Here is a 23,997-nt window from a genome sequence, read left to right as displayed (position 1 = left end):
ATAGCAGTCAGAATACTCACTTTTAAGTAAGAGATTGGTGAGTAGATCTAACTTATATCATAACTTTAAAACAACCCTCCCCTCAGCCTATTTTACAAGCTAAAAAGGCAGGTAAATTCCGCTGTGAGCAAAACAACAATCGTTTTAAAGAGCAGGATCGCAACCCTTCCATCCCAGAATACTGCATGCAACATTTGGACTCGCAGGGGTCTTCAAACGTGGCCCTTTTATGACTTGTGGACTTCAATTCCCAGAATTCTTCAGCCAGCGTGCCTGGCTGAGGAATTCTGGGAGTTGAAGTCCACAAGTCATAAAAGGGCCAAGTTTGAAGACCCCTGAATTTTGGAGTAACCGCAATCATTTTATTTCCTTCCAAGGCTCTCTCCGCGGGGAGGGCTTTAAACACCGCAGCTTGGGGCTGACAACCCAAACGGCCAAAGCAAGCGCATTTACGACACTTTCATAAAAGCAAGGCTCCATCTCTCCTTTCCATTCCTCATTGAAGAACCGGTATCTGCTGATGGACCTCTTGCAGGCTCGCCAACCACACCCTTCATTTTTTTTAAAAAAAAAAGGGGGGGAGGGCGTTGGGAACCTCCCCGCCGTCTCTTTCTCTTCTCTGCCCCCCTTCCCCCCCCCAGCTCCCGCATCCAAATCGGCCCTCTTACATAATAGTCGAAAGCGCTTGCTTCCTTCCCTCCCTCCCTCCCTCCCTCCCTCCCTCCCTCTCTCTTTCCCCAGGCTTTATCGGTGGCCAGCATTTGACAGGAGGACCAGTCACGTGGCAGCCGGAAAGCGTCTCTTTGCGACTTCAATGACAGGCAAAATGTGCGACAGCCGCTCGCTGGGCAAGGAGGAAGCTACTTAAGAGGCTCTTCGCCTTGTTTCAAGGCAGGGTTGGGTTCGCTGCCTTGCACTCTTCCGTTCCCTTCTCCGCTCTTCAAGTGGTCGGGACAGCGGGTTTGGGAAGAAGGGAAAGCCTTCGGGGAGCAGACTGCCAGGGCTTGACCTAAGTTTGGAGTTTAGATGAGAGCGTAGTTTCCTTTCTCTTCCCACCCCCCCCCACCCCCCCACCCCCTTGAGCCCCGGTCTTGCCGGCAGCAGCCTCCAGGTGTACAGTTCAGGCAGGAGAAGGGCCGCTCCCGGCTGCATTAGCGTCCAACATGGATAGAGAAATGATACTGGCTGATTTTCAGGTAAATTTCAAATTCCACCACTGCCATATTCTAATCATGATCTTTTTCTCTCCTTCCCTCTGTCTCTGTCTGTCTCTCTCTCTCTCTCTCTCTCTCTGTCTGTCTGTCTCTCTCTCTCTCCCTCTCTCTCTTCCCTTTCTCCCAGCTTCTCTGTTTCTTGTTCTTTGGTGGAAGGACCTAAGTTCCGGAATTGGCGAGCCCTGCTCCCATAAGCAACCACAACAATAATAAAACTCGAGACTGTTTTATTCTTCGTAGTCGAGAATCCAAGAGATAATGCAAGAAACATGAATAATGTTAACTAAACATTAGCTAATGGCAGTAATGTACCTACCTACCTTTGCTCTCACAAAGAGGTAAAGGAACAACATAATCCCAGGCAGAGGCAGAATGGTTGTTTGTTTTGTTTTTTTTTAAAAAACCAAATACTTAGATTTCTAGCCACCATATATATCTGGTTCATTTTGACTCTTTGCAAACTTCTAATAAATTTCACGGGAGGACAGAAAATAAAATATTCTGAAGATAATAAAAAAGATATGCCGATATTCCAAGGGCTCATATCTATTGTGATTTTAAAAAGATGTTAAATGAAAGTAGAGAAGAACTTTGGTGCTTTATGCGCTTAAATATTAGACAATGTGAAAAGGTTTTTTTTTTTAATCTTAGAAAGTATCTGCTTATACATTTTATGTAGTGTGCTATAGTTCTGCCATAAATTTAGCTCGTGGGGCAATAACAACTTGTAGGGTAAGATATAATCATTATTGGGATTTAAATATACAGAAAGCAGCTTTTTGAATTTCAGCTCTCACTTCTAACTAGCATGGACAGAGGCAAGGAATGATAGGATTTGTACTCCAAAACATAAGGAGAATATTGGATTGTTTACCCTGTCTTGCAGCATATCTGTGTTTAAGAACTGGGTTTCTTTATGTGTTTCTATGTAATATTTATAAATCAGTTGGGAAACAATTAACTGGATTTGAATTCTATGAATATGTGTCCAAATTTCAAATTTAATACAATGTATATATGGCTTTTATAAAAAAATGGACCATAGCTTATATGAATAAGTTTAGTTCTAGAGTTTTTCTTTTTGAATATGGAATTTTCAGAAAATATCAGTATCACAAATGCCTATGCATCCACTTCCAAGAAAGTATCCATTTCATAAAATGCCAAAGTTATTATGTAAAGAAAAGTTCAATGCAAGCTAAAGAATAATATTGAACCCACATTTCTTTCAGGGTTACTCCTCAAGTTCTTTTCATCTATGCCAGGGGTGTCAAACTGCTGCCCCTCGTGATGTTGCGAGTTTGACACACCTGATCTATGCTTTCACACATAAGCCATCCCTAGAAGAGAGAGGTTTTACTCCTTTACTTTTAGACTGCTTCGCTAACCATTTAACTTCCCCCTTTGCCCTCTGTTACCCATAAGATATTTGCTTATGTTTTCCCATCCCCTTACATTGGGTCAGCTCTAATTCTCCTTGAAATCAGTTCCATCTCTTCATTTGTTACCATCTCTAAGCTTTCCCCTTATGCCAGTGAGGCCATTTGTTTCTTTTTTAATTTTTCACTGTTTGGCAATTGATAATGGAGTACTGGACTCCAGGATCTTAATTTACTAATAACATATTTTGGATCCAGTCATATTGGGAGATAAATGTGGAAGGTAACTGGAGTCTGATGTTTCTCTTAAAATGATTTCTGGAGAAAAAATTAAGAATTAATTAAATCATATGCACCAGCAGAGCATATTAGAGGCACAGGTGGAAGTATCCACAGGTGCATATTGCCTGATTCTGTTTTAAGTTAATGATGTCACTGTAAATATTTTTAACTGATCTTTTAAAATAACTTCTATTTTGCTGTGTGCAAATGAAATATTTAATGGGCATCATTGTTATTTAAAGAAGATGGGTGAAATATACCATAGAGTGTAGAAGGCTGTACTCAAAGATATATTTTCTAGTAAATAAGAGAACCTGCAAAGGTCAGATGCTATGTGGAATCAATTTAGGCCCAGGAATTGCTCCATGAAGGTCAGTTACAACATCACTGAAATTTTAGCAAAATCTTTAAATCAAATTTCTTTTCTTAATTATTTGGCAAAGATTATTACAATCATAGAACATTTTATATGTAATGATATACTAATCCATTCCTTTTTGATAAGGAGCCTGCTATTTATATTGAGAAATACTAAGAGTTTTATTTATTAAATTTATATGCTGTTGCATCTCACTAATATGACAATTCTTTTGCTGAATTTACTGATACTTCCCACTTTTTATGAACATTTTCATAAACTTATTTTGTTCTGTATATTTGGCTTTATGTTTTATACTCAATTTTTGTAATATATATTAACAGATGTATATTTGCATGCTTGTTTGTATAGTGCTTTATGCATTGAGAATTTAAAAAATGTACAGATGTAAGTGCTGGCAATAGTTGATGTAGGTGTTTTATAAAAGACAAAATGCTACCTGCTTTCAGTCTGCAAAAGAGACATATTACAGTTTGGTAATCTATGATGGTATGGATTAGAATCTTGGTGATATATCACAAACAAATAAAGTTTGTAATATTTTATTAATTTTTAGTGATTTTATCAGATTCACTTATGACTTAAGATCAATTGAATTCAGTAGCATGCTTGCTTACATCAGCAGAAGAAACCCTTCCCTGTCTGGAGCAGATTTACAAATACTTTTCTAGCAAAAATCTAATAGGGCAGCATTGGATTCAGCTGCACAGTATCCCTAATAATTTTAGATTGTCTGAATTTTATGAATTTAGAATTGTTGAGATCTTAGGTCAGTTATGATTTATTATTGAATAATGTTATTTATTTGTATCCCACCTTTATTATTTTTACAAATAACCCTAGGTGGTGAACATATCCAACAGTCCTTCTTCCTCCTATTTTCCCCATAACAACAACCTTGTGAGGTGAGTTGGGCTGAAAGATAGTGACTGGCCCAAGGCCACCCAGCTGGCTTTCATGGCTAAGGTGGGTCTAGAACCTATAGCCTCCTGATTTCTAGCCTGGTGCCTTAACCACTAGACCAGGGGTCAGCAACCTGAAACAGTGAAAGAGCCACTCGGAACTGGTTCCCTCACAAAAGGAAAAACTGGGAGCCACAAAAAATGTATGCGAATGCACGTACATGCACACATGTGCAGAACAGGGTTTGACTGAAGAGTGGAGCCAAGGCGAGATATGCACCTACCCTGCATATTTGAATTGATTGGTTGAACTTTTTTAGTCCCACTTTTTTTTTTGGACTGCACATGGCAGAGGACTGGAAGCCGCAGGAGACGGCTGAAAGAGCCGCATGCGGCTCCAGAGCCACAGGTTGCAGACCTGTGCACTAGACCATACTGCCCAAACCAAATTGATTATATTCATGATTAGGTTGCACTATGAATGTGCATTTGAATGCTACTATATTATGGGTCACAATCCTATGGACATGCATCTGGGACTAAGAATCACCGATCATTGCAAGATGTATTTTGAATAAGCACATATTGGGTTGAACTTTTGTTTATTTCAGCCATTGTTAGGTGATTTTGTTGAAGGGGAAAAGTAACAAAAATTCCATATTTGTTGATTGTCACAACCCTTTGGGATACATTAGCATTCCTGTGTTCTGAAGCTAAGAATTAATGATTTTTAAAAAATCATTGATATTAAAACCCAAACACTATTTATTTAGGTATAAATTATATTAATAGTCATATACGTGTAACAAGATACAGTCATACCTTTGCATCTGACTGTTTCAAAATTCGTCAAATTTGGTATTTGATGCATTTTGAAGCAGAAATCTTGTCCTGGCACTTGTTTTTCTCCTGGTAGTTGATGTGCATGGAAGAACTTGCTGATGTCGGTTGTCTCGTGACTCGCTATTTCTTCCAGCCAAAATAGTGGGTCATGTGGTAAATTACATGGTTTTCTCGGTACTTGTCAGTTTTAGTATTCGTTGCGTCTTCCGGAACAAATCACCAGGGAGGACTGAGGTACCATTGTAACAACTTTTTTCGGTAAGTTACAGTTCTATATGCATGGTTTCCTGGGTATAATTACCATTTACTGCTATTAAGCAGAAATTGAATCCAGGTCTTGGATGCTTCCATGCGTTGTTCTACTCCTAATTGGATTATGAGTATTGTACTTTCATTTCTTTGGTTTTACAACTTCTAGGATTAACATTTGTTTGATTGTCATGTAGCTTATATACAGTAGCAACACTTTGCAGTGGTTTTCATGATATCTCATATCTCTTGTATAAAGTTCTATTTTTAGAACGTAATTCAAATTATTTTGTATGTAATATTTCGCCTATGCGAGCTTCTATTTAGGCAAATATTTTTTTACAGTCTATAACGCTCAAGTAAATAAAGTACTGATATCCAGCTAAAAATACTTTTTCTTTCAAAATGCTTAGTTGTGAGTATGTTTTCTGTTTTGTTGCTGCATGATGTCATTGAGATTTACACTTTAGGCTACATCCTCAGAAGACCTAGTGAAGTTTTATTCATGTTAGAGCAGAGGTCCCCAACCTTTTGGGCACCAGGGACGGGTTCTGTGGAGAGAGGTTTTTCTGCAGACCGGAGGGGGCGTGGTTTTGTCTGTTCCCTGCATCCCACGGATGGGGCTTTCCTTGTTTGTGTGGACCGGTTGCTATCATGCCGTGGCCCGGTACTGCTCCATGGACCGGGGATTGGGCACCCTTGTGTTAGAGGGGGAAAAATCATAATTTCATATCTTTTTAAGAAGATGCTTCTTGTCTAAAATTGAATATTTGTAACCTGAACATTTTTTTAAAAAAATGGTATCTAAGGCATTGATCACATCTAAAGGCAATGAGCCTTTTTATACGGAGTATGGATCTGAAATAATTTCTGTTTATAAATCTGTAACTGGCAGGTTTGAGAGTTTGAGAAATAAGTTTAAGATCTCCAGGAAGCTTAGTATAATTCTATCTTATGCATATGAGCTCAAATATTTTTATGTACCAATATTAGAAAGCAGATTGTACTTTTCTGTTAGTATAGACATAGAGGTTGAATTTGATTATCTTTTGGTTTTGCCTTCTTCTATGTTTCATATTGGGGTGTGATTGGTGATATGTTGCTTGAATTGTAACACAAAGGACCTGTTGAACTGAAACATTAGACTGGAATGACCACTGATATTATTGAAGCCAGTGTGTAGTTGAAGTATTTGTTAATGCTACTTTGCTTTTCCATTTAATTCAAGGTTATTTGTAATCTAATCTGTCCTACTGGAAATTCATATATAATGCACTTACATTTTTTTCTGCTATTTTTTTAAAGAACAAATACAATCTTGTGAAATCTATTGTATTCAATAGATTACTTTTAATAGCTTACAAGTCATTTTTGAGGCAATGCCAAATATTGTTATTGAAATAATGACAGTGAGATATATGTGATGGTTTTACATGAAAACAAACACTAAAATAAAAGTATTTTAAAAGGAATTTAGTAGGTTTTTTTACAGCTTGTAATGGCATGTTTGAAAACTCCTTTCTCAAAATCACACCCTGTTCCTGCTTCCTGCCTTTATGTACCGCATGGTTGTTGTTGTTGTTAGTTGCGAAGTTGTGTCCGACCCATCGTGACCCTATGGACAACGTTCCTCCAGGCTTTCCTGTCCTCTACCATCTTCTGGAGTCCATTTAAGCTCACGCCTACTTCTTCAGTAACTCCATCCAGCCACCTCATTCTCTGTCGTCCCCTTCTTCTCTTGCCCTCAATCTTTCCCAGCATTAGGCTCTTCTCCAGTGAGTCCTTCCTTCTCATTAGGTGGCCAAAGTATTTGAGTTTTAGCTTCAGGATCTGGCCTTCTAAAGAGCAGTCAGGGTTGATCTCCTCTAGGACTGACCGGTTTGATCGCCTTGCAGTCCAAGGGACTCGCAGGAGTCTTCTCCAGCACCAGAGTTCAAAGGCCTCAATTCTTTGGCGCTCAGCCTTTCTTATGGTCCAACTTTCACTGCCATACATTGCAACTGGGAAGACCATAGCCTTGACTATACGCACTTTTGTTGACAGGGTGATGTCTCTGCTTTTTAGTGTGCTGTCTAGATTTGCCATGGCTTTCCTCCCGAGGAGCAAGCGTCTTTTAATTTCTTGACTACAGTCCCCATCTGCAGCGATCTTGGAGCCCAGGAAAATAAAATCTGTCACTACCTCCATTTCTTCCCCATCTATTTGCCAGGAATTGAGAGGGCTGGATGCCATGATCTTGGTTTTCTTAATGTTTAGTTTCAACCCAACTTTTGCACTCTCCTTCTTCACTCGCAACAAGAGGCTCTTTAGTTCTTCTTCACTTTCTGCCATTAGAGTGGTATCATCTGCATATCTTAGGTTGTTGATATTTCTTCCGGCAATCTTAATTCCAACTTTTGATTCATCTAGCCCTGCCTTTCTCATGATGTGCTCTGCATATAAGTTAAATAGGCAAGGCGACTGTATACAGCCTTGCCGGACTCCTTTCCCAATTTTGAACCAATCAGTGGTTCCGTGTCCAGTTCTCACTGTTGCTTCTTGGCCCGCATATAGGTTTCTCAAGAGACAAATAAGATGGTCTGGTACTCCCATCTCTTTAAGGACTTGCCACAGTTTTTTATGATCCACACAATCAAAGGCTTTAGCATAGTCAATGAAGCAGAAGTAGATGTTTTTCTGGAACTCTCTAGCTTTCTCCAAGATCCAGCGTATGTTGGCAATTTGATCTCTAGTTCCTCTGCCTCTTCGAAATCCTGCCTGTACTTCTGGTAGTTCTCGATCCACATACTGCTGGAGTCTAGCTTGTAGGATTTTAAGCATAACTTTACTAGCATGAGAAATGAGTGCAATGGTGCGATAGTTTGAACATTCTTTGGCACTGTCTTTCTTTGGAATTGGAATGTAAACTGATCTTTTCCAATCCTGTGGCCACTGTTGAGTTTTCCAAATTTGCTGGCAAATTGAGTGTAGCACTTTTACTGCATCGTCTTTTAAGATTTTGAATAGCTCAGATAGAATGCTGTCACCTCCACTAGCTTTGTTCTTGCTCAGCTTTTCTAAGGCCCACTTCACTTCACATTCTAGGATGTCTGGCTCGAGGTCAGTGACCACCTCATTGTGATTATCAGGGACGTTAAGCTCATTCTTATATAGTTCTTCTGTGTAATTTTGCCATCTCTTCTTAATCTCTTCTGCCTCTGTTAGGTCCCTGCTATTTTGGTCCTTTATCATGCCCATCTTTGCATGAAACATTCCCTTCATATCTCCAATTTTCTTGAAGAGATCTCTGGTCCTCCCTATTCTATTGTTTTCTTCAATTTCTTTGCACTGTTCATTTACAAAGACATTCTTATCTCTTCTAGCTATTCTCTGGAATTCTACATTCAATTGGGTGTATCTTTCTTTTTCTCCCTTGCCTTTCGCTTCCCTCCTTTCCTCAGCTATTTGCAAAGCTTCCTCAGACAGCCATTTTGCTTTCTTGCATTTCTTTTTCTTTGGGATGGTTTTGGTTGCTACCTCTTGTACAATGTTGCGAACCTCTGTCCATAGTTCTTCAGGCACTCTGTCTATCAGATCTAATTCCTTAAATCTATTTGTCACCTCTACTGTATATTCAACAGGGATATGATTTAATTCATACCTGACTGGCCTAGTATCTTTTCCCTACTTTCTTCAGTTTAAGCCTAAACTTTGCAACAAGAAGCTCATGGTCTGAGTCACAGTCAGCTCCTGGTCTTGTTTTTACTGACTGTATAGAGCTTCTCCATCTTTGGCTGCAGAGCACATAGTCAATCTGATTTCTGTGTTGACCGTCTGGTGATGTCCATGTGTAGAGCCGTCTCTTGGGTTGTTGGAAAAGAGTGTTTGCTATGACCATCGTATTCTCTTGACAAAATTCTATCAGCCTGTGCCCTGCTTCATTTTGTACTCCAAGGCCAAACTTGCCTGTTATTCCAGTTATCTTTTGGCTTCCTACTTTAGCATTCCAATCCCCCATGATAATAAGGACATCATTTTTTGGTGTTAGTTCTATAAGGTGCTGTAGGGCTTCATAGAACCGGTCAATTTCATCCTCTTCAGCACCGGTGGTTGGGGCATAGACTTGGACTACTGTGATATTGAATGGTTTGCCTTGGATTCGAACTGAGATCATTCTGTCATTTTGAGGATTGTATCCCAGTATTGCTTTTCCTACTCTTTTATTGACTATGAAGGCTACTCCATTTCTTCTGAGGGATTCTTGCCCACAGTAGTATACCTGATGGTCATCTGAATTAAATTCACCCATTCCTGTCCATTTTAGTTCGCTGATACCTAAGATGTCGATGTTCAGTCTTGTCATCTCTTGTTTGACCACGTCCAGCTTGCCTTGATTCATGGATCTTACATTCCAGGTTCCTATGGAGAAAAAATCTTTACAGCATCGGACTTTCCTTTCACCACCAGACATATCCACAGCTGAGCGTCCTTTCCGCTTTGGCCCAGTCGCTTCATTCTTTCTGGCACTACTAGTACTAGCCCTCTGCTCTTCCCCAGTAGCATATTGGACGCCTTCCGACCTGAGGGGCTCATCTTCCAGCGTCATATCGGTTTGCCTTTTGGTACTGTCCATAACTACCGCTTGGTAGTTATCATCTATTTTCCATGGGATACCTTACTCTGTGTTCTCTGTGTTTTAGAGAGGGTACTAAGTACCTGTGTTACTCTATTTATAATTAAAAGAGAAAAGATGAAATAATTTCTATATTTCACATCTTCACCATCTTGTGACTAAGCATATTACTAGAGATAGCAAGACTTCTTTTTTTTCCTACTTGGGAAGTAGACCAATCTCATAAGATATAAATATAATCAAATTTTCTTTTAAAAAGGAAGATACTACATTTGGTCAATCTTGGGATAGATAAATAACAAAACGGTTACAAATGAGGGATGACAACTTCAGAATTATAAAATAGAAACAATGCTCCATTCAGGATGTTGCTGGTTATAGCTAATGGGCTACAAATTGTTCTTTTTCAGCTGGAACCTCAGAAGAAATAATAAGACAATTGCAATTACAGCCTGGTTCTTGTAAAATTTCCTTGAAACAGCTTGAAGGGATAGATGCAAATTAAGGATTAATTACCAATTATAAAATTTATATGGAGAAATGAAGATAATTAATTTACAAGGAAAACAGATTAGCATGAAATCCTAATTTCACATTTTTATCTGTTCTTAGAGAAGATTCCTTAAGAAACATATTTTCCGTCTGCTTCAGTTTACCTGGACCTGTCCACAGTTTCTTGGAATTTAGTGAATTTACCTGAAACTGTCTGGGGAAATGTTTTCCAGCCTCTGGCTAGTAATTTCTGCCTCATTTTAAAAGGACTTTCAATTTTCCTATTTCTAGGAAAGAGGGAGGAAATGTGGGTGAATCTCTGTATCTCTTCCTTGTGGTTGTTTATCAGGGATATCTGAGCATCTGTGAAACTCAGCCAGTTGACTAGCAACATGGCTACTATATTTTGTTCAGTGAGACTTGAAACAGTTTCAGAGCTGTTATTAGCTTCTTTTTATAGCATAATGTGGTGTTAAATGCTACTTTTAAGCTGCAAGACCTTAAAAACATGTTCACATTTTTTGTTTACTGTACTAATAAAACTATAATCCTAATATGGATTTGGAATTTTGTTTTTGCTAGCATGGCTATATCTCTGCTTTTTATGTGATTTTTTTTTCTTAATATGTATTATTGAAACACCCTGTTAATGAGCCACATCTGTGAAAAGTACACAGTAAAAGAAAACCCCTGTCAGTGCATTGTCAGTGTATAACAGCATCATACCTTGGCATTTTAAGATGCTACAATATTTTATTTTACATGTATCCTATTATAAATAGGAATTATTTTTATTGCAGACAGATACGAGACATCTGTGTTATGTACTTGGAATTTAGCTTCTTAATCCAAATTGTTGCAAGAAACTAGGAGGCCTTGGTGGCATCAAGTTTTCTCTTAACCACAGGAGGTCTATTTTTGGACATATATAACATAGCTCCAGCCATCTATATTTTGGGAACCTCCTGATTGCTTCAATATAGGAACGACAATGAGGGTTTAATCTTAGACCGTTAACCAGATTATCTCCTCTCTATCTCCAATTATTTGGATAACCTAAGAGGTGAAGCTCCTAATGAAAATCCTTGTCATTTAGGCCACAGTCTGGATCCTTCAGTTCTTCCTGTATGAAGAATAATCACAACCCAGCTTTTCAAATGTGCAGAAAGAATGATCTATGCAGGAAAAGCTAGAATGACAATATTCCTGCTTCTATTTGCGTGAAGTGCCATTCTCTGTGCAACAGGAAGTGAGGATGGAGGGCTGCTTTCCCCCCCTCCCTTTAAGAGAAAATAGGGCTGATTGCTCTTTTTCTTTGTGTGAAGTGGCTTACCCCATAAAATACAAAGTAGGGGTAATTGTGCTTTTCCCTCTGATATAAAGAGATAGCATAAGGTAAAGGTTCCCCCGCACATGTGTGCTAGTTGTTTCCAACTCTAGGGACCGGTGCTCATCTCTGTTTCAAAGCCGAAGAGCCAGCGCTTGTCCGAGGACGTCTCCGTGGTCATGTGGCCGGCATGACTAGACGCCAAAGGCGCACGGAACGCTGTTACCTTCCCACCGTAGTGGTCCTTATTTTTCTACTTGCATTTTTTTATGTGCTTTCGAACTGCTAGGTTGGCAGAAGCTGGGATGAGTAACAGGCGCTCACTCTGTTACGCGGCACTCGGGAATCCACCCACCAAACTGCCGACCTTCTGATCGACAGGCTGAGCGTCCTAACCCACTGAGCCACCGCATAGAATAGCATAGCATAGAATAGAGCATTTCTGAAATTAGGCTGGAGGAAAGGGGCAGGGCTTCTCTCCGTGCCTCTGGCTGTAATGCATGTTGCATTATAGAAGTTTTTCTACCCTTGTTATAATAGCTAAAAGGTAAAGGTAAAGGTTCCCCCGCACGTGCGTGCTAGTCGTTTCCGACTCTAGGGGCCGGTGCTCATCTCCGTTTCAAAGCCGAAGAGCCAGCGCTTGTCCGAGGACGTCTCCGTGGTCATGTGGCCGGCATGACTAGACACCAAAGGCGCACGGAACGCTGTTACCTTCCCACCGTAGCGGTCCCTATTTTTCTACTTGCATTTTTACGTGCTTTCGAACTGCTAGGTTGGCAGAAGCTGGGACGAGTAACAGGCGCTCACTCTGCTACGCGGCACTCGGGATTCGACCCGCCAAACTGCCGACCTTCCGATCGACAAGCTCAGCATCCTAACCCACTGAGCCACCGCGTCCCTTATAATAGCTACTAGCAGTTAAATAGCAGACCCATAATTGAATTAATTAAATTTAAATTTTTTTAGTCAGTATAGAATTTGTGTACTAGAAACATAACAAGTCTGTTAATCAATTGTCATCATTTCAGCTTTAAAAGAAGTGCTTGGGACCTACCCCCCCTTTAAATAATCATGCCAAGGCAATTGGGTGATTATCATGTGGGCAAAAAAATTTCAGTGACTACTATATTACCAAGTTCTGCTTCCTAGCATCAAGAATGTGACAGATGAAGCATCCTAAAGATTAAATTCCATCTATTGTCATTACTTCTCTGTCTTTTTTCCTTGTCTGTTGTTTGATTTGTTTGTTTGGGGTTTTTTGGTGACCTTTGTAATTTTTTGGATATTTGCATCACTTATCAAGAAACAAGCATTTAACAGTGTCATTGTGTCTGCCCCAAAATATCTGGCCCAGAACATGTATTTCTAGGTCTGTGTTCTGTATCCTTCCTTTATTACTTTATATATAATTCAAGACAGTAATAGGGAGGAAGGCGTGAAGCACCCAGTTGATTCTCATGGCTAAGGTGGAACTAGAATTCACAGGCTCCTGGTTTCTAGCCTGGTGTTTAGCCACTGGACCAACTTTCTCTCTGATTTTGCAGCATGATGTTTGAACTGTATTTCATGATATTTGTGTTCAGAAGATTATATGCTGATCCTTGATTTTATAAGGAATCTTTCCCTTGCTTTTTTGGTGCCACAGATTAGCCCATACATTCTTCTATATGATGTAGATATATGGATGTTTAGGGCATAGATTAAAAAAATGTTATCACGTGTTTGTTTACTTGGCTTTAACAAGAATGCCGTGCTTCTTGTCCTTTGGAGATTCCTTTATTAACTGCAGGAAGAATAGAGTTTGTTACTGTTGTTTGCAACAAGTACTAAAGTTGACCTGGACAGTTGAAGAGCCAGTCCCCCTTAATCAAACAACTTACTCTCTTCTACATTTATTAGGCTGGGTTCAGGCTGGCTACTATGCCACTGAAAGGGATTATAGGAAGTGAAACAGAACTGACCAAATTCTAGCAAACAAATTGTGCTGCAGATAGCACATTTTTTTCTTGTGAAGTCATGCTAAGATATTGCAGAGAATATAGACTGTTAAGAAAGTAGCCAAAGCTACTGAAAGGATGACTAGGAAAGAATAAAATGTACTGCACTTAAAAATATTAATTTTTCCAACCACTTCCCTTCATACTACTCTCTTAAATCAGGAATTTAACTGTTTAGCAGTCCAATTTCTTAGCGTGTTGAATTGGAAAAAAAAATCTATTTTATTCTCAAGCTGTGGGGGCCAGAACTTTGCTTGATAAGGAAACTTTGATAAGACTTTTGATAAGAGTACTTCCAAAGCTCAGCAGAGTTTGAAAGTTTTCTTGACTGTCTTGTCAATATGTATGGCAGAGTATGATGAAAGGTGATTTTAGGGGAGAGTATATTTTCCCAAGGGACGCGGTGGCTCAGTGGGTTAGGACGCTGAGCTTGTTGATCAGAAGGTCGGCAGTTTGGCGGGTTGAGTGCCGCGTAACAGAGTGAGTGCCTGTTTCTGCCCAGTTTCTGCCAACCTAGCAGTTCCAAAGTACGTAAAAATGCAAGTAGAAAAATAAGGACCACTACGGTGGGAAGGTAACAGCATTCCGTGTGTCTTTGGCATCTAGTCATGCCGGCCACATGACCACGGAGACGTCCTCGGACAAGCGCTGGCTCTTCAGCTTTGAAACGGAGATGAGCACCGGCCCCTAGAGTTGGAAATGACTAGCACGCATGTGCGGGGAAACCTTTACCTTTTACCTTTATATTTTCCCAAATGTGGTCCTTCGTATATTGGAGAAAGATTACTGTATTGCTTGCCAGCTAATATTAGAATTGCGGTACTAGCCTCCCTGCTGCATAGTAAGCTCCCTTCCTGAACTCCTTGACTCCATTTTTAGGTTGGCTGTGGAATTCCCCAGACTTAAGGTCTTGGAAAACTTCAGTCTTCCTTCTCTGGGTCTGAAGCAGCTCAGGAGTTCATGGCTGTAATGATGGCCACAAGCCTGACCCTGTCATCCAGAGGCTGATAAGAGACAGTAGTGATACACTGAATCTGGTGTTTCTGTTGGAACAGTCACTATGTGATCTCAATTTGGGGGAGATTTTGGTGCTCCCCTTGTCATCGTTAGATCACACTCTATTAACGTTGGATTTCATGGTACTACTAAGGAGGTGGCTTGGCTAGATTGGTCTTCCTTTGGTGAGTAATGGAATTGGATGGGTTTTAGCAGGAGCTGGGGATCTTTTCTGCTGGCCTGCTGTATGCTTCATCTGAAGTCTTGGTCATCACTTGGAATAAGAAGCCGGGCAGCTTTGGATCGGATTGTGTCTATGCATCATTTCCCCTCTCATGATCTGTCACTCCATATGATTTAGAAAAGAGATAAGAGAATTGAAGCAACGAGATGTTTAGAGCATTGCTGCTGTTTTGGGGGGGGGAGAAATTTGACACAGGTAAGAATTGTGATTATGGCTTTACTTCAGGGGGGTGAAGTATTAGTACTTTTCTGTGTATTGCTGTGCTGTTTCAGGTGACGCAGGCCCTTTTGGGTACAAGCAGGTTAGAGAAACCTCTGCAGGGCTGTGTGGAAGATGAATGGTTTTGAGGGAGCTAAATATGTCTACCTCAGGGGTAGGTAACCTTGGCTCTTTTATGACTCGTGGACTTCAGCTCCCAGAATTCCTGAGCCAGCCATTCTGAGGAGAAAAGGAGAGGTTTCCATGCTGAGCCATGCTGGCTCAGGAATTCTGGGAGTTGAAGTCTACGAGTCATAAAAGAGCCAAGGTTGCCTACCCCTGGTCTAGCCTATGAAAGAGTAGAATTAGGGGGAACTCTAATAACTCTTTCTCTGTATTTGTGGGGCTGTGACAGAGAAAAGGTGATTGATTTCTTCTCCAAAACACCAGAGGGCAGGACAAGAAGTAATGTGTGGAAGCTTGTTGAAAGTGAGATCCAACCTAGAAGTAAGGAGACATTTTCTGAAAGAACAATTAATCAGTGGAATAATTTGCTCCATTACTGGAGGTTTTCAAAAATAGAGTGGATAGCCGTTTACCATTGATGACATAAGGTCTCCTGCCTTGAGCAAAGGGTTGGACTAGAAGACCCCTGAGGGGACCCTTCCAGCCCTATGATTTTATGTTCTGCCCTTAAGAAGTATATATTATATAACATACATTACCGATGCGCTCTGAATACATGAGGATTATTATAAACTTTCTTACTTGCTCGCTTAGATTTTGATGGTGTAGGAGTGTTCCAAAAGCTGGGGTAGTATGTAGAAGCAAAACTGGAGCTGTTTGCCACCTGGATTTTTCATTGAGCTACAGGCACTTGAACATAACTCTGTTTTTATACATGGATCAAGGAGAAAGTATGTTTTGCATATGAAAAAAAGAAAGATCCAAGAAAAACTGGGGTTACTGGGTAGGAAATATAATATGAAATCTGGTTTTAATTTTTGCTTTTTGCTTTCATGAATTGCAAACAGAAAATTTGCTATCGGTGGAAGAAGTTTGATTTAGCAAAACAATACCAATAACCAAAGGAGGATTTTTTTGCCAGTCCCTCCCTCCCTCCCTCCCTCCCTCCCTCTCTCTTGCAGCCACTTTAGAGTTCTTTCCCACTAAAAAGAATTTTGCATTGTGGATTCTTTCAGCCCTTCAAAGTAGATACTCGAAAAAGTGCAAATGGCTGTTGGAAAGAAAAATGTACAAATCAACTCTCATTCCGTTCTATTGGAAGGAGTGAAATATGTAACAACGCAGTGGTATATGTGCCTTCGCCCTTACCATGCAGATATTATTTTTTACAAGTTAATGAAAATTTTCCTAAAAAAGTAAAGGCCATTTTAAAGTGAAGAGTTTCCTTAGGACTGCTGCGGATAATAAAAAAGTTTCCTATTCACATCTGCTTCGGCCCCAATGATTACTAAACCCTGCTTTTGTTATTTGCACATTCAAAATACACGTATAGATAGTTCTCAACTTACAACTATTCATTTAGTGACCATTCAAAAGTGAGATACAACTGGTTCTCGCACTTAGACTGTTGTAGCATTCCCATAGTTACATGATCAAAATTTGGGCATTTGGTAACTAGCATTCGTATTTATGATGGTTGCAGTATCCCAGGGCCATGTGGTTGCCAACTGCAACCTTCCCCCGCAGCTTCTAACAAATAAAGTCAATGGGGGAAGCCAGATTGGCTTAATGACCTTGTGATTCACTTAACAATAATTTGCTTAACAACGTGACAAAAAGGTCCTAAAAATCAGGTGTGACTTACTTAACAACTCCTTTGTTTAGTAATAGAAATTTAGGTCCCAGATGTGGTCATCAGTCAAAGGCTATCTGTTTGCAGAATAATGCAAGGATGTATTTTCTTTTATAATTACTTTGACATGGAATAAGATAGCAATATGCAGTTTTCTGTATATCTAGGAAGATGGCTTTCCTATTTGTGATAATTTTTATTTCCTCTTTCATTGTTTTTATACTTTTCCTTGAATCCTCTGTGTGTGAGAAGATAGATATGAAAATAGTTAAAAACATGGTGGTCCTTTTACTTGGATATATCAACAGCTGAATCTAGGACCTGTTGCATGCAAAGTTAATACTCAGTTATAAAGTTATATTCTCTTTTCACTGATTATTAAAGAATATGTATTCTACTTCAAGAAAGATACTTCATAATGGTTTACCTATGATTATGGAATGAGCTATGATGGGTCATACCTCTTAACTGAATATATATTTGGCAACCGCTGCTTAAGGAACTTGCTGAATATGACAGGATAGAGATCTTTTGCTCATAATAAAATGGGAATGGTAAGAGTATTGCTTGCCTATTATTAAATCTTTTGCAAATAGGAAGAGTTATATACTACTGTACTATTATATAGCTATACTACTGTAATCTACTAAAGCTGAACTTCAAGTTTGATAATCATTCTATAGCCGATGTCTACATTTTCTGAACTCATACAACAGAATCTAACACCTATATTTAATCTGTGTTTGTGTCTTAAGATGTCTAGCTATCAAATGACCTTGCTGAATGCAGTTTTTAATCTAGGATTTTTAACAAATTATTATTTTTGGCAGATTTTTTCAGCTGAAACTTTGTCATTCTTTATTATTTCAGGCATGTACTGGAATAGAAAATATTGATGAGGCTATCACCTTACTTGAACAAAATAACTGGGATTTAGTGGTAAGTATTTTACTTTATATGTTTGATGCTTAAATTCAGAGGGAAAATTGCTGGAATTCTAGCTGGAAGAATGAGTGTTTATAGGATATACAAACTTAGTGTAGTGCTGTGTCAAATCTACCAGCCCATTTGCAAGCCATGGAAGATGTGACGTTGTGGTTAAAGTGTTAGACTAAGAGGAAGAGAACGCTGGCTCTATTCCTTGCTTAAATAGGGGAGCTCATTAAGGAAATTTGGGGAAGTCACTGTCTCTCATCCTGACTTACCTCACAGGGTTTTTGTTGTGGGGGAAAATAAGAGGAAGGAGCACCTGTTTTTACTCCAACCTGCTTTTTGCTCCTGAATGAAATCCAGATTAAAATCCTAAATCAAGAAATACACGTTCAGAGTACATACTACAAGGAACAATAGGCCTTTCACTTTTGGGAAAAAATGTAATTTGGCATTGCAAGGAGCAGTAATCGCATCGGTTGTCTCCCGTTCCTGTGTTCAGCATACTGCCCTGCTTGCTGCAGGACGGGTTTTGACACAAAGTTTTCTTATTGGCCCAATTGATTGCGATGCTTTCCCATTGCATTTGATTTGGAAAGATGTTACTCGTGATGTAGCTTTGTCCTTTTTCAGTGTCTTGGGGCATGGATGGAAGTTTCTCCTTTTACATCTTTGTAAGGATTCCATTTAGTTTTGGACATCATTACTGCTTTCTGATTTTACTGGGCTGTTCATGGTGACAAAGCATCAGTTGTATTTTCTTACCTTTGATCAAGTATCATATGTCTCTGTGCTTTCATGTTTTTTTTTGAGGGTGTGTATTGGAAGTGAAGTAATGGTAATCGTATACAAGAGTATGCTTCAGAAGGATACAACTTTTCTTTCCAAATTAATGGAGAGATGAGGCATGCTATAGTGAAAAAAGAAATACTAACATCCTCAAGGGCAGGTGTTTTTTTTTATTGCAATCTTATCGCTACCTATTGACAACATGTATCTCTAGTCAAGTCTCATTTGTATTCCTTTCAGAGATCCATACTAAATGTAAATTTCCTGGATTTTTAAGAACAGGCAGATTTTTATTAAGATTAAATTCTTCAGATACACAGTAAAATATGACATATTTGGCAAATGCATGAGTTTAGAGAAGTGAAACCATATCTCGTAAGAAATATCTAGAGTCTGATAGGGACAGTAAGCATGTGTTAGCATCTATTTGTAACCGTACTTCAATTTTCAACAAATCTTTGCCAAAATGTCCTGCCAAAAATCCTCAAATCTGCATACTTGTGCCAATAAAGATAATGCATTTTCAGAGTCAAAGAAAGGTTAAATAAGAAACAGAATGGGTATAATGTTTCATATTGTACAATGATAGGAAAGAATTTAGTGTCAACTGATCTGCATTAGGAGGTCAGATGTTCAGAGATACATTGAAAAGCTGGAAATTTATTGGAAATCTAGTTGTCTTTGTGGGCAGAAGAAAGTGGTATAATGTGACACATTGAGGAAAAGGCAGTTTTCTGAGTTGATTTGTTTTGGAGAGAAATGCTTTGGATAATACAGGTTTATTTCTTATATCCAAAAGATGAGGAAGAATTGTCTTATGGTTTTACATATTAAGTTTTAAAATATTAATAATCCTTAATGTAAAAAAAAGTGCTGCCACTTTTATTACTTTTTTTTTTACTAAGCTTCAGCAGTGCAGGGCTTTAAAAAAAAGCATTACTGTGATCGCAGATTGTCTTGTTCTGATTTTGATAGCTAGAAAATACATTGAGGTGGGCCAAGAAGATGAACATATGTTAAATTCAGATACCTAATCCTTGGATTAGGAGAGTCTCTTCTGTATTTGTAGAAACATGCTATTATAACGTAACTACAGATACCTTCGGTCACTAAGAGTCAAAATCGATTTGATGGAATATAATCAACCAATAAATTAATAGACATCTTTTAAATATCCAGTATACCACACTTCTTCATTTTTTAAAAGGATACAGCCTGTATTAAGGAAAGCAGCTACTGAAAGAGATAAGAGTTTTTTGTTCTTCAGTACAGTGGCTCACCATAAAATACAACAAAAGAATACCGTATTTTCCAGCGTATAAGACGACTGGGTGTATAAGACGACCCCCTACATTTCCTGTTAAATTATAGGGTTTGGGCTATACTCGCCGTATAAGACTACCCCTCTTCCAACGCACACCAAATAAAAATTAAAAAACATCAGATTTGATTTTAATATGGTAATTTTAATTCAAATGTTTATGACATGCAGGTGCTTAGTAGGAAAACTGTCACTTATAAACATAAGGCTGTTTGTCATCAAACATGTAAACATAAAACAGTGCAAGTGGATTAAACAACAACAACAACAACAACAACAACAACAACAACAACAACAACAATAATAATAATAATAATAATAATAATAATAATAATAATAAGTTGGCGGGGACCTTGGAGGTCATCTAGTCCAACCCCCTGCTAAGGCAGGAAACCCTATACCATTTCAGACAAATGGCTGTCCAGTCTCTTCTTAAAAACTTCCAGTGTTGGAGCATTCACCACTTCTGGAGGCAGGTTGTTCCACTGGTTAATTGTTCTAACTGTCAGGAAGTTTCTCCTTAGTTCTAGGTTGCTTCTCTCCTTGATTAGTTTCCATCCATTACTTCTTGTCCTGCTTTCAGGTGCTTTGGAGAATAGCTTGACTCCCTCTTCTTTGTGGCAGCCCCTGATTCCAGCAACCATTCCCTATTTTCCTAATTCACTTTTTCACTTTTCCTAATTCACTCTAAAGCTTTCCCTGCGCAGAGCCTTAAGTAACACAAGCTGCCTGCAATTAGTGCAGGTTCGCATCCCACCAGGCTCAAGGTTGACTCAGCTTTCCATCCTTCCAAGGTAAGTAAAATGAGGACCCAGATTGTTGGGGGCAATAAGCTGACTTTGTAATAATGCTGCTTGGGGGTGTGTGTGAAAGCCCTAATAAACAGGCATATACACAGAATGAAGGCTATTGCTAAGCACATTGATTTGTGCTTTAAATTGTAAGCCACCCTGAGTCTTCGGAGAAGGGCAGGATATAAATGGGATTTTTTAAAAAAAAAGACCAAATGGGAGATCCGCTCCAGGTTTTCCAGCCAGCCCGCCCAGTTCCTGAGTCAAATGTGTCCTTAGAGCTAAGGCGCTGCTCTGGCTGCTGCCTTCCCCACCTGCCTTTCAAGTTGTGATATACTACAGCTGCTCTTCAACTTTAGAAGAAAAGACGCCCAGACCCCAGCCTGTAAAAAATCACAGACTGCAGCTTCTTCTCCAATTGGTCCCGCTTTCCCTGCGCAGACTAAATGGGAGATCCGCTCCAGGTTTTCCAGCCAGCCCTGTCCCTAAATTTTCAGCACCCGGCGTATAAGACGACCCCTGACTTTTGAGAAGATTTTCATGGGTTAAAAAGTAGTCTTATACGTCGGAAACTACGGTAGTCTTCTGTGGTTACTAGTGCTTACAGCTGTAGCACTCCACATGCAGATCATGAAAAGAGTGGATAGGGCATTTCACTATCTTCAAAAAATATGCCCTCTGGAGTTTTCGTTTTTACAGTTTGAATAATCATAGATTTATGTATGTGTTGTGCAAGCTCACCAAATACAACTTCAGGGTTCCCTGTATCAGAATGTTTGGGTAGGAAGATGTTGAAACAACCCTTCAAATTTACTTATAGTTCTTAAGAGCCAAACTCTGGACATTTCCTATAGAATTCAGTTCCAAATTTTAATAATTCATCTGCTAATTACTAGCTGTTTATCTTGAAGAATTAGAATACTCAGATGTGCGCAGAGTTTAAATTCCAGAATCAGTTCTTTTTTTGATCAAGAAGTAGTTTTCCTAGAATTCATTCTATATTGGTGTGTTACTGTGCATCTATTACAAGTACAATGACCGCATCTTCTTGGGTAAAACAAAGGGCAAAAATGAAAAGGGGGGCAAATCTGAAAGAAGTTTGTAAGGATAACAAAATTAATTGTGTATATTTATAATTTTGTTTTAGAAAATTTAGAAAATTCAAAAGCAAAACCAAGAAAAATAAATTAAATAAAACTAAAGGAGAGCTTTTGGAAATAAAGCACATATGGTCATTGTAGTTACAAGAAACGAAAAGTGACAAACTAGGTACCTCAGTGTGTGGTTTTTGTGGAGAATATTAAATAACTTTCTAGGTAACATAAGTTTTGATGTTCTTCAAATGCGGACATTCTTCCAGATAAATAAGAAAGAGGAGACTAGCACTCAAAATTTATGGGATATGGCCAAAGCAGTTATGAGAGGAACTGCAAGTGCGTATATGGCCAATGAATATAAAAAGAAAAGGCAATATCGAAAAAGTTTAGAGGATGAACATAAAAAATTAGAATTAGAACTACAAAAAAACTCACAATGTAGAGATTTAAAACAACAGTTGGATTTAAATAAGCATAAATTGAATATTATAGAAAAGGGAGAAATGGCACAAAAAATAAGTATTAGACAAAAAAATTTTGAGCAGGCAAATAAACCTGGGAGATGGCTGGCCTATAGATTGAAAAAACAAAAAGATAATAGATGGATTAGTAAATTACGTAATCAAGCAGGGGAGATAGTACATCAAAATGATGGGGAAAAAATGGGTGACGTATGAATTCTATAAAAATCTTTATAAAGAGGAGGAAATGATCACTGTGGAAAGAATATCACAATATCTTATGAAAGCAGACCTACCGAAGGTTTCAGAAGAATTTCAAAATATATTAAACAAAGATATAACAGTCCAGGAAATTATGGAAGCTATTAAAAAACAAAAAAGTAATAAAACACCTGGCCCTGATGGATTACCATCCGAAATATATAAAAACCTCCAATAACTTTTGGTCCCAACCCTATTGGATTTATTTAATGAGGTACTAAACACAGCAAAAATTCCAAACTCATGGAAAGAAGCAATCATCTCACTAATCCCTAAAGAAAACTCTGACTTGACCTGTATTAAAAATTATAGACCCATTTCTTTACTGAACACGGATTAAAAGATTTTCACGACTATAATGGCAGAAAGATTAAAAAAATATTTACCTGAATTTATCCATACTGACCAAAAGGGCTTCTTGCCTAAAAGACAAATCAGACATAACGTCAGGATCATACTAGACATCTTAGAATACTATGAATTTCATAGCGAAAAACAAGTGGCATTAATTTTTGTTGATGCTCAGAAAGCGTTTGATAATGTCAAATGAAATTTTATGTTGGCTCAACTTAAACAGATGGAATTTGGAGAAAAATTTATAAATATGTTTAAAGCAATCTATTCCAAGCAAGAGGCAAAAGTAATCATAAATGGAGAATTAACAAATAGCATTCAAATACAAATACAAAAAGGTACGAGACAAGGCTGTCCACTATCTCCTTTATTATTCATTCTTTCTTTAGAAGTACTTACAAGAATAATCCAAAAAGATAAGATGATTAAAGGATTAGAAATCAGAAAAGAGATATTTAAATTACAGGCTTATGCGGATGATTTAGTTTTCATTCTGGAAGACCCTTTAGAATCTGGAACAAGATTATTACAGGTGCTGGAAAATTATGGAGATGTTGCAGGATTAAAAATCAACAAAGATAAAACTAAAATGCTCGTTCAAAATATGTCTAACTTACAAGAAACTGAGTTAGTAGAAAAAATTAACATCCAGACATCTAAAAGAGTAAAGTACTTGGTGATTCAATTATCAGCAAGATGTACTACACTTAAAAGAGAAAATTATGATAAGTTAATGGACCAAATTATAGTAGACCTAGATAGATGGAAAAACTTGCAGTTCTCTTTTATGGGAAGAATAGCAACAATCAAGATGAATATACTGCCCAAATTACTCTTTTTATTCCAATGTGTACCAATTAAATTAGGTGAGGATTTTTTTGAAAATTTAAATAGAATTACATCTAAATTTATCTGGCAAGGTAGAAAACCGAGAATCAAGTTAAAATTATTACAGGATGCAAAGGAAAGAGGAGGGCTCGGCCTCCCAGATTGGGAAAAATATTATCAAGCAGCAATAGCGGTATGGATAAAGGATTGGATACATTTAAGGAACAGAAGA

At 38.5% G+C, this 23,997-nt stretch overlaps 1 protein-coding gene across 2 annotated transcripts in view; it reads left to right on the top strand.

The window, feature by feature from the left end:
• The first annotated feature begins 840 nt into the window (after positions 1–840).
• The window catches only part of FAF1 (Fas associated factor 1), a 201,143-nt gene continuing 177,986 nt past the window's right edge, over positions 841–23,997 (top strand). The window contains exons 1-2 of one of the 2 annotated variants that reach the window (XM_081323426.1): positions 841–1,196; positions 17,804–17,872. In XM_081323426.1, the coding sequence (XP_081179552.1) occupies positions 1,164–1,196; positions 17,804–17,872 (102 nt within the window). In that variant the 5' untranslated portion in view covers positions 841–1,163. Of the gene's footprint in view, positions 1,197–1,281; positions 1,451–17,803; positions 17,873–23,997 lie in introns of those variants that run through there. The other variant, XM_081323427.1, reaches the window with a different exon arrangement.

This window comes from Vipera berus (genome assembly GCF_964194415.1).
Source record: "Vipera berus genome assembly, chromosome: 3".
NCBI lineage: Eukaryota > Metazoa > Chordata > Lepidosauria > Squamata > Viperidae > Vipera > Vipera berus.
Note: the sequence above shows the minus strand (reverse complement) of the source record. Positions and strands in the feature narration are given on the sequence as shown.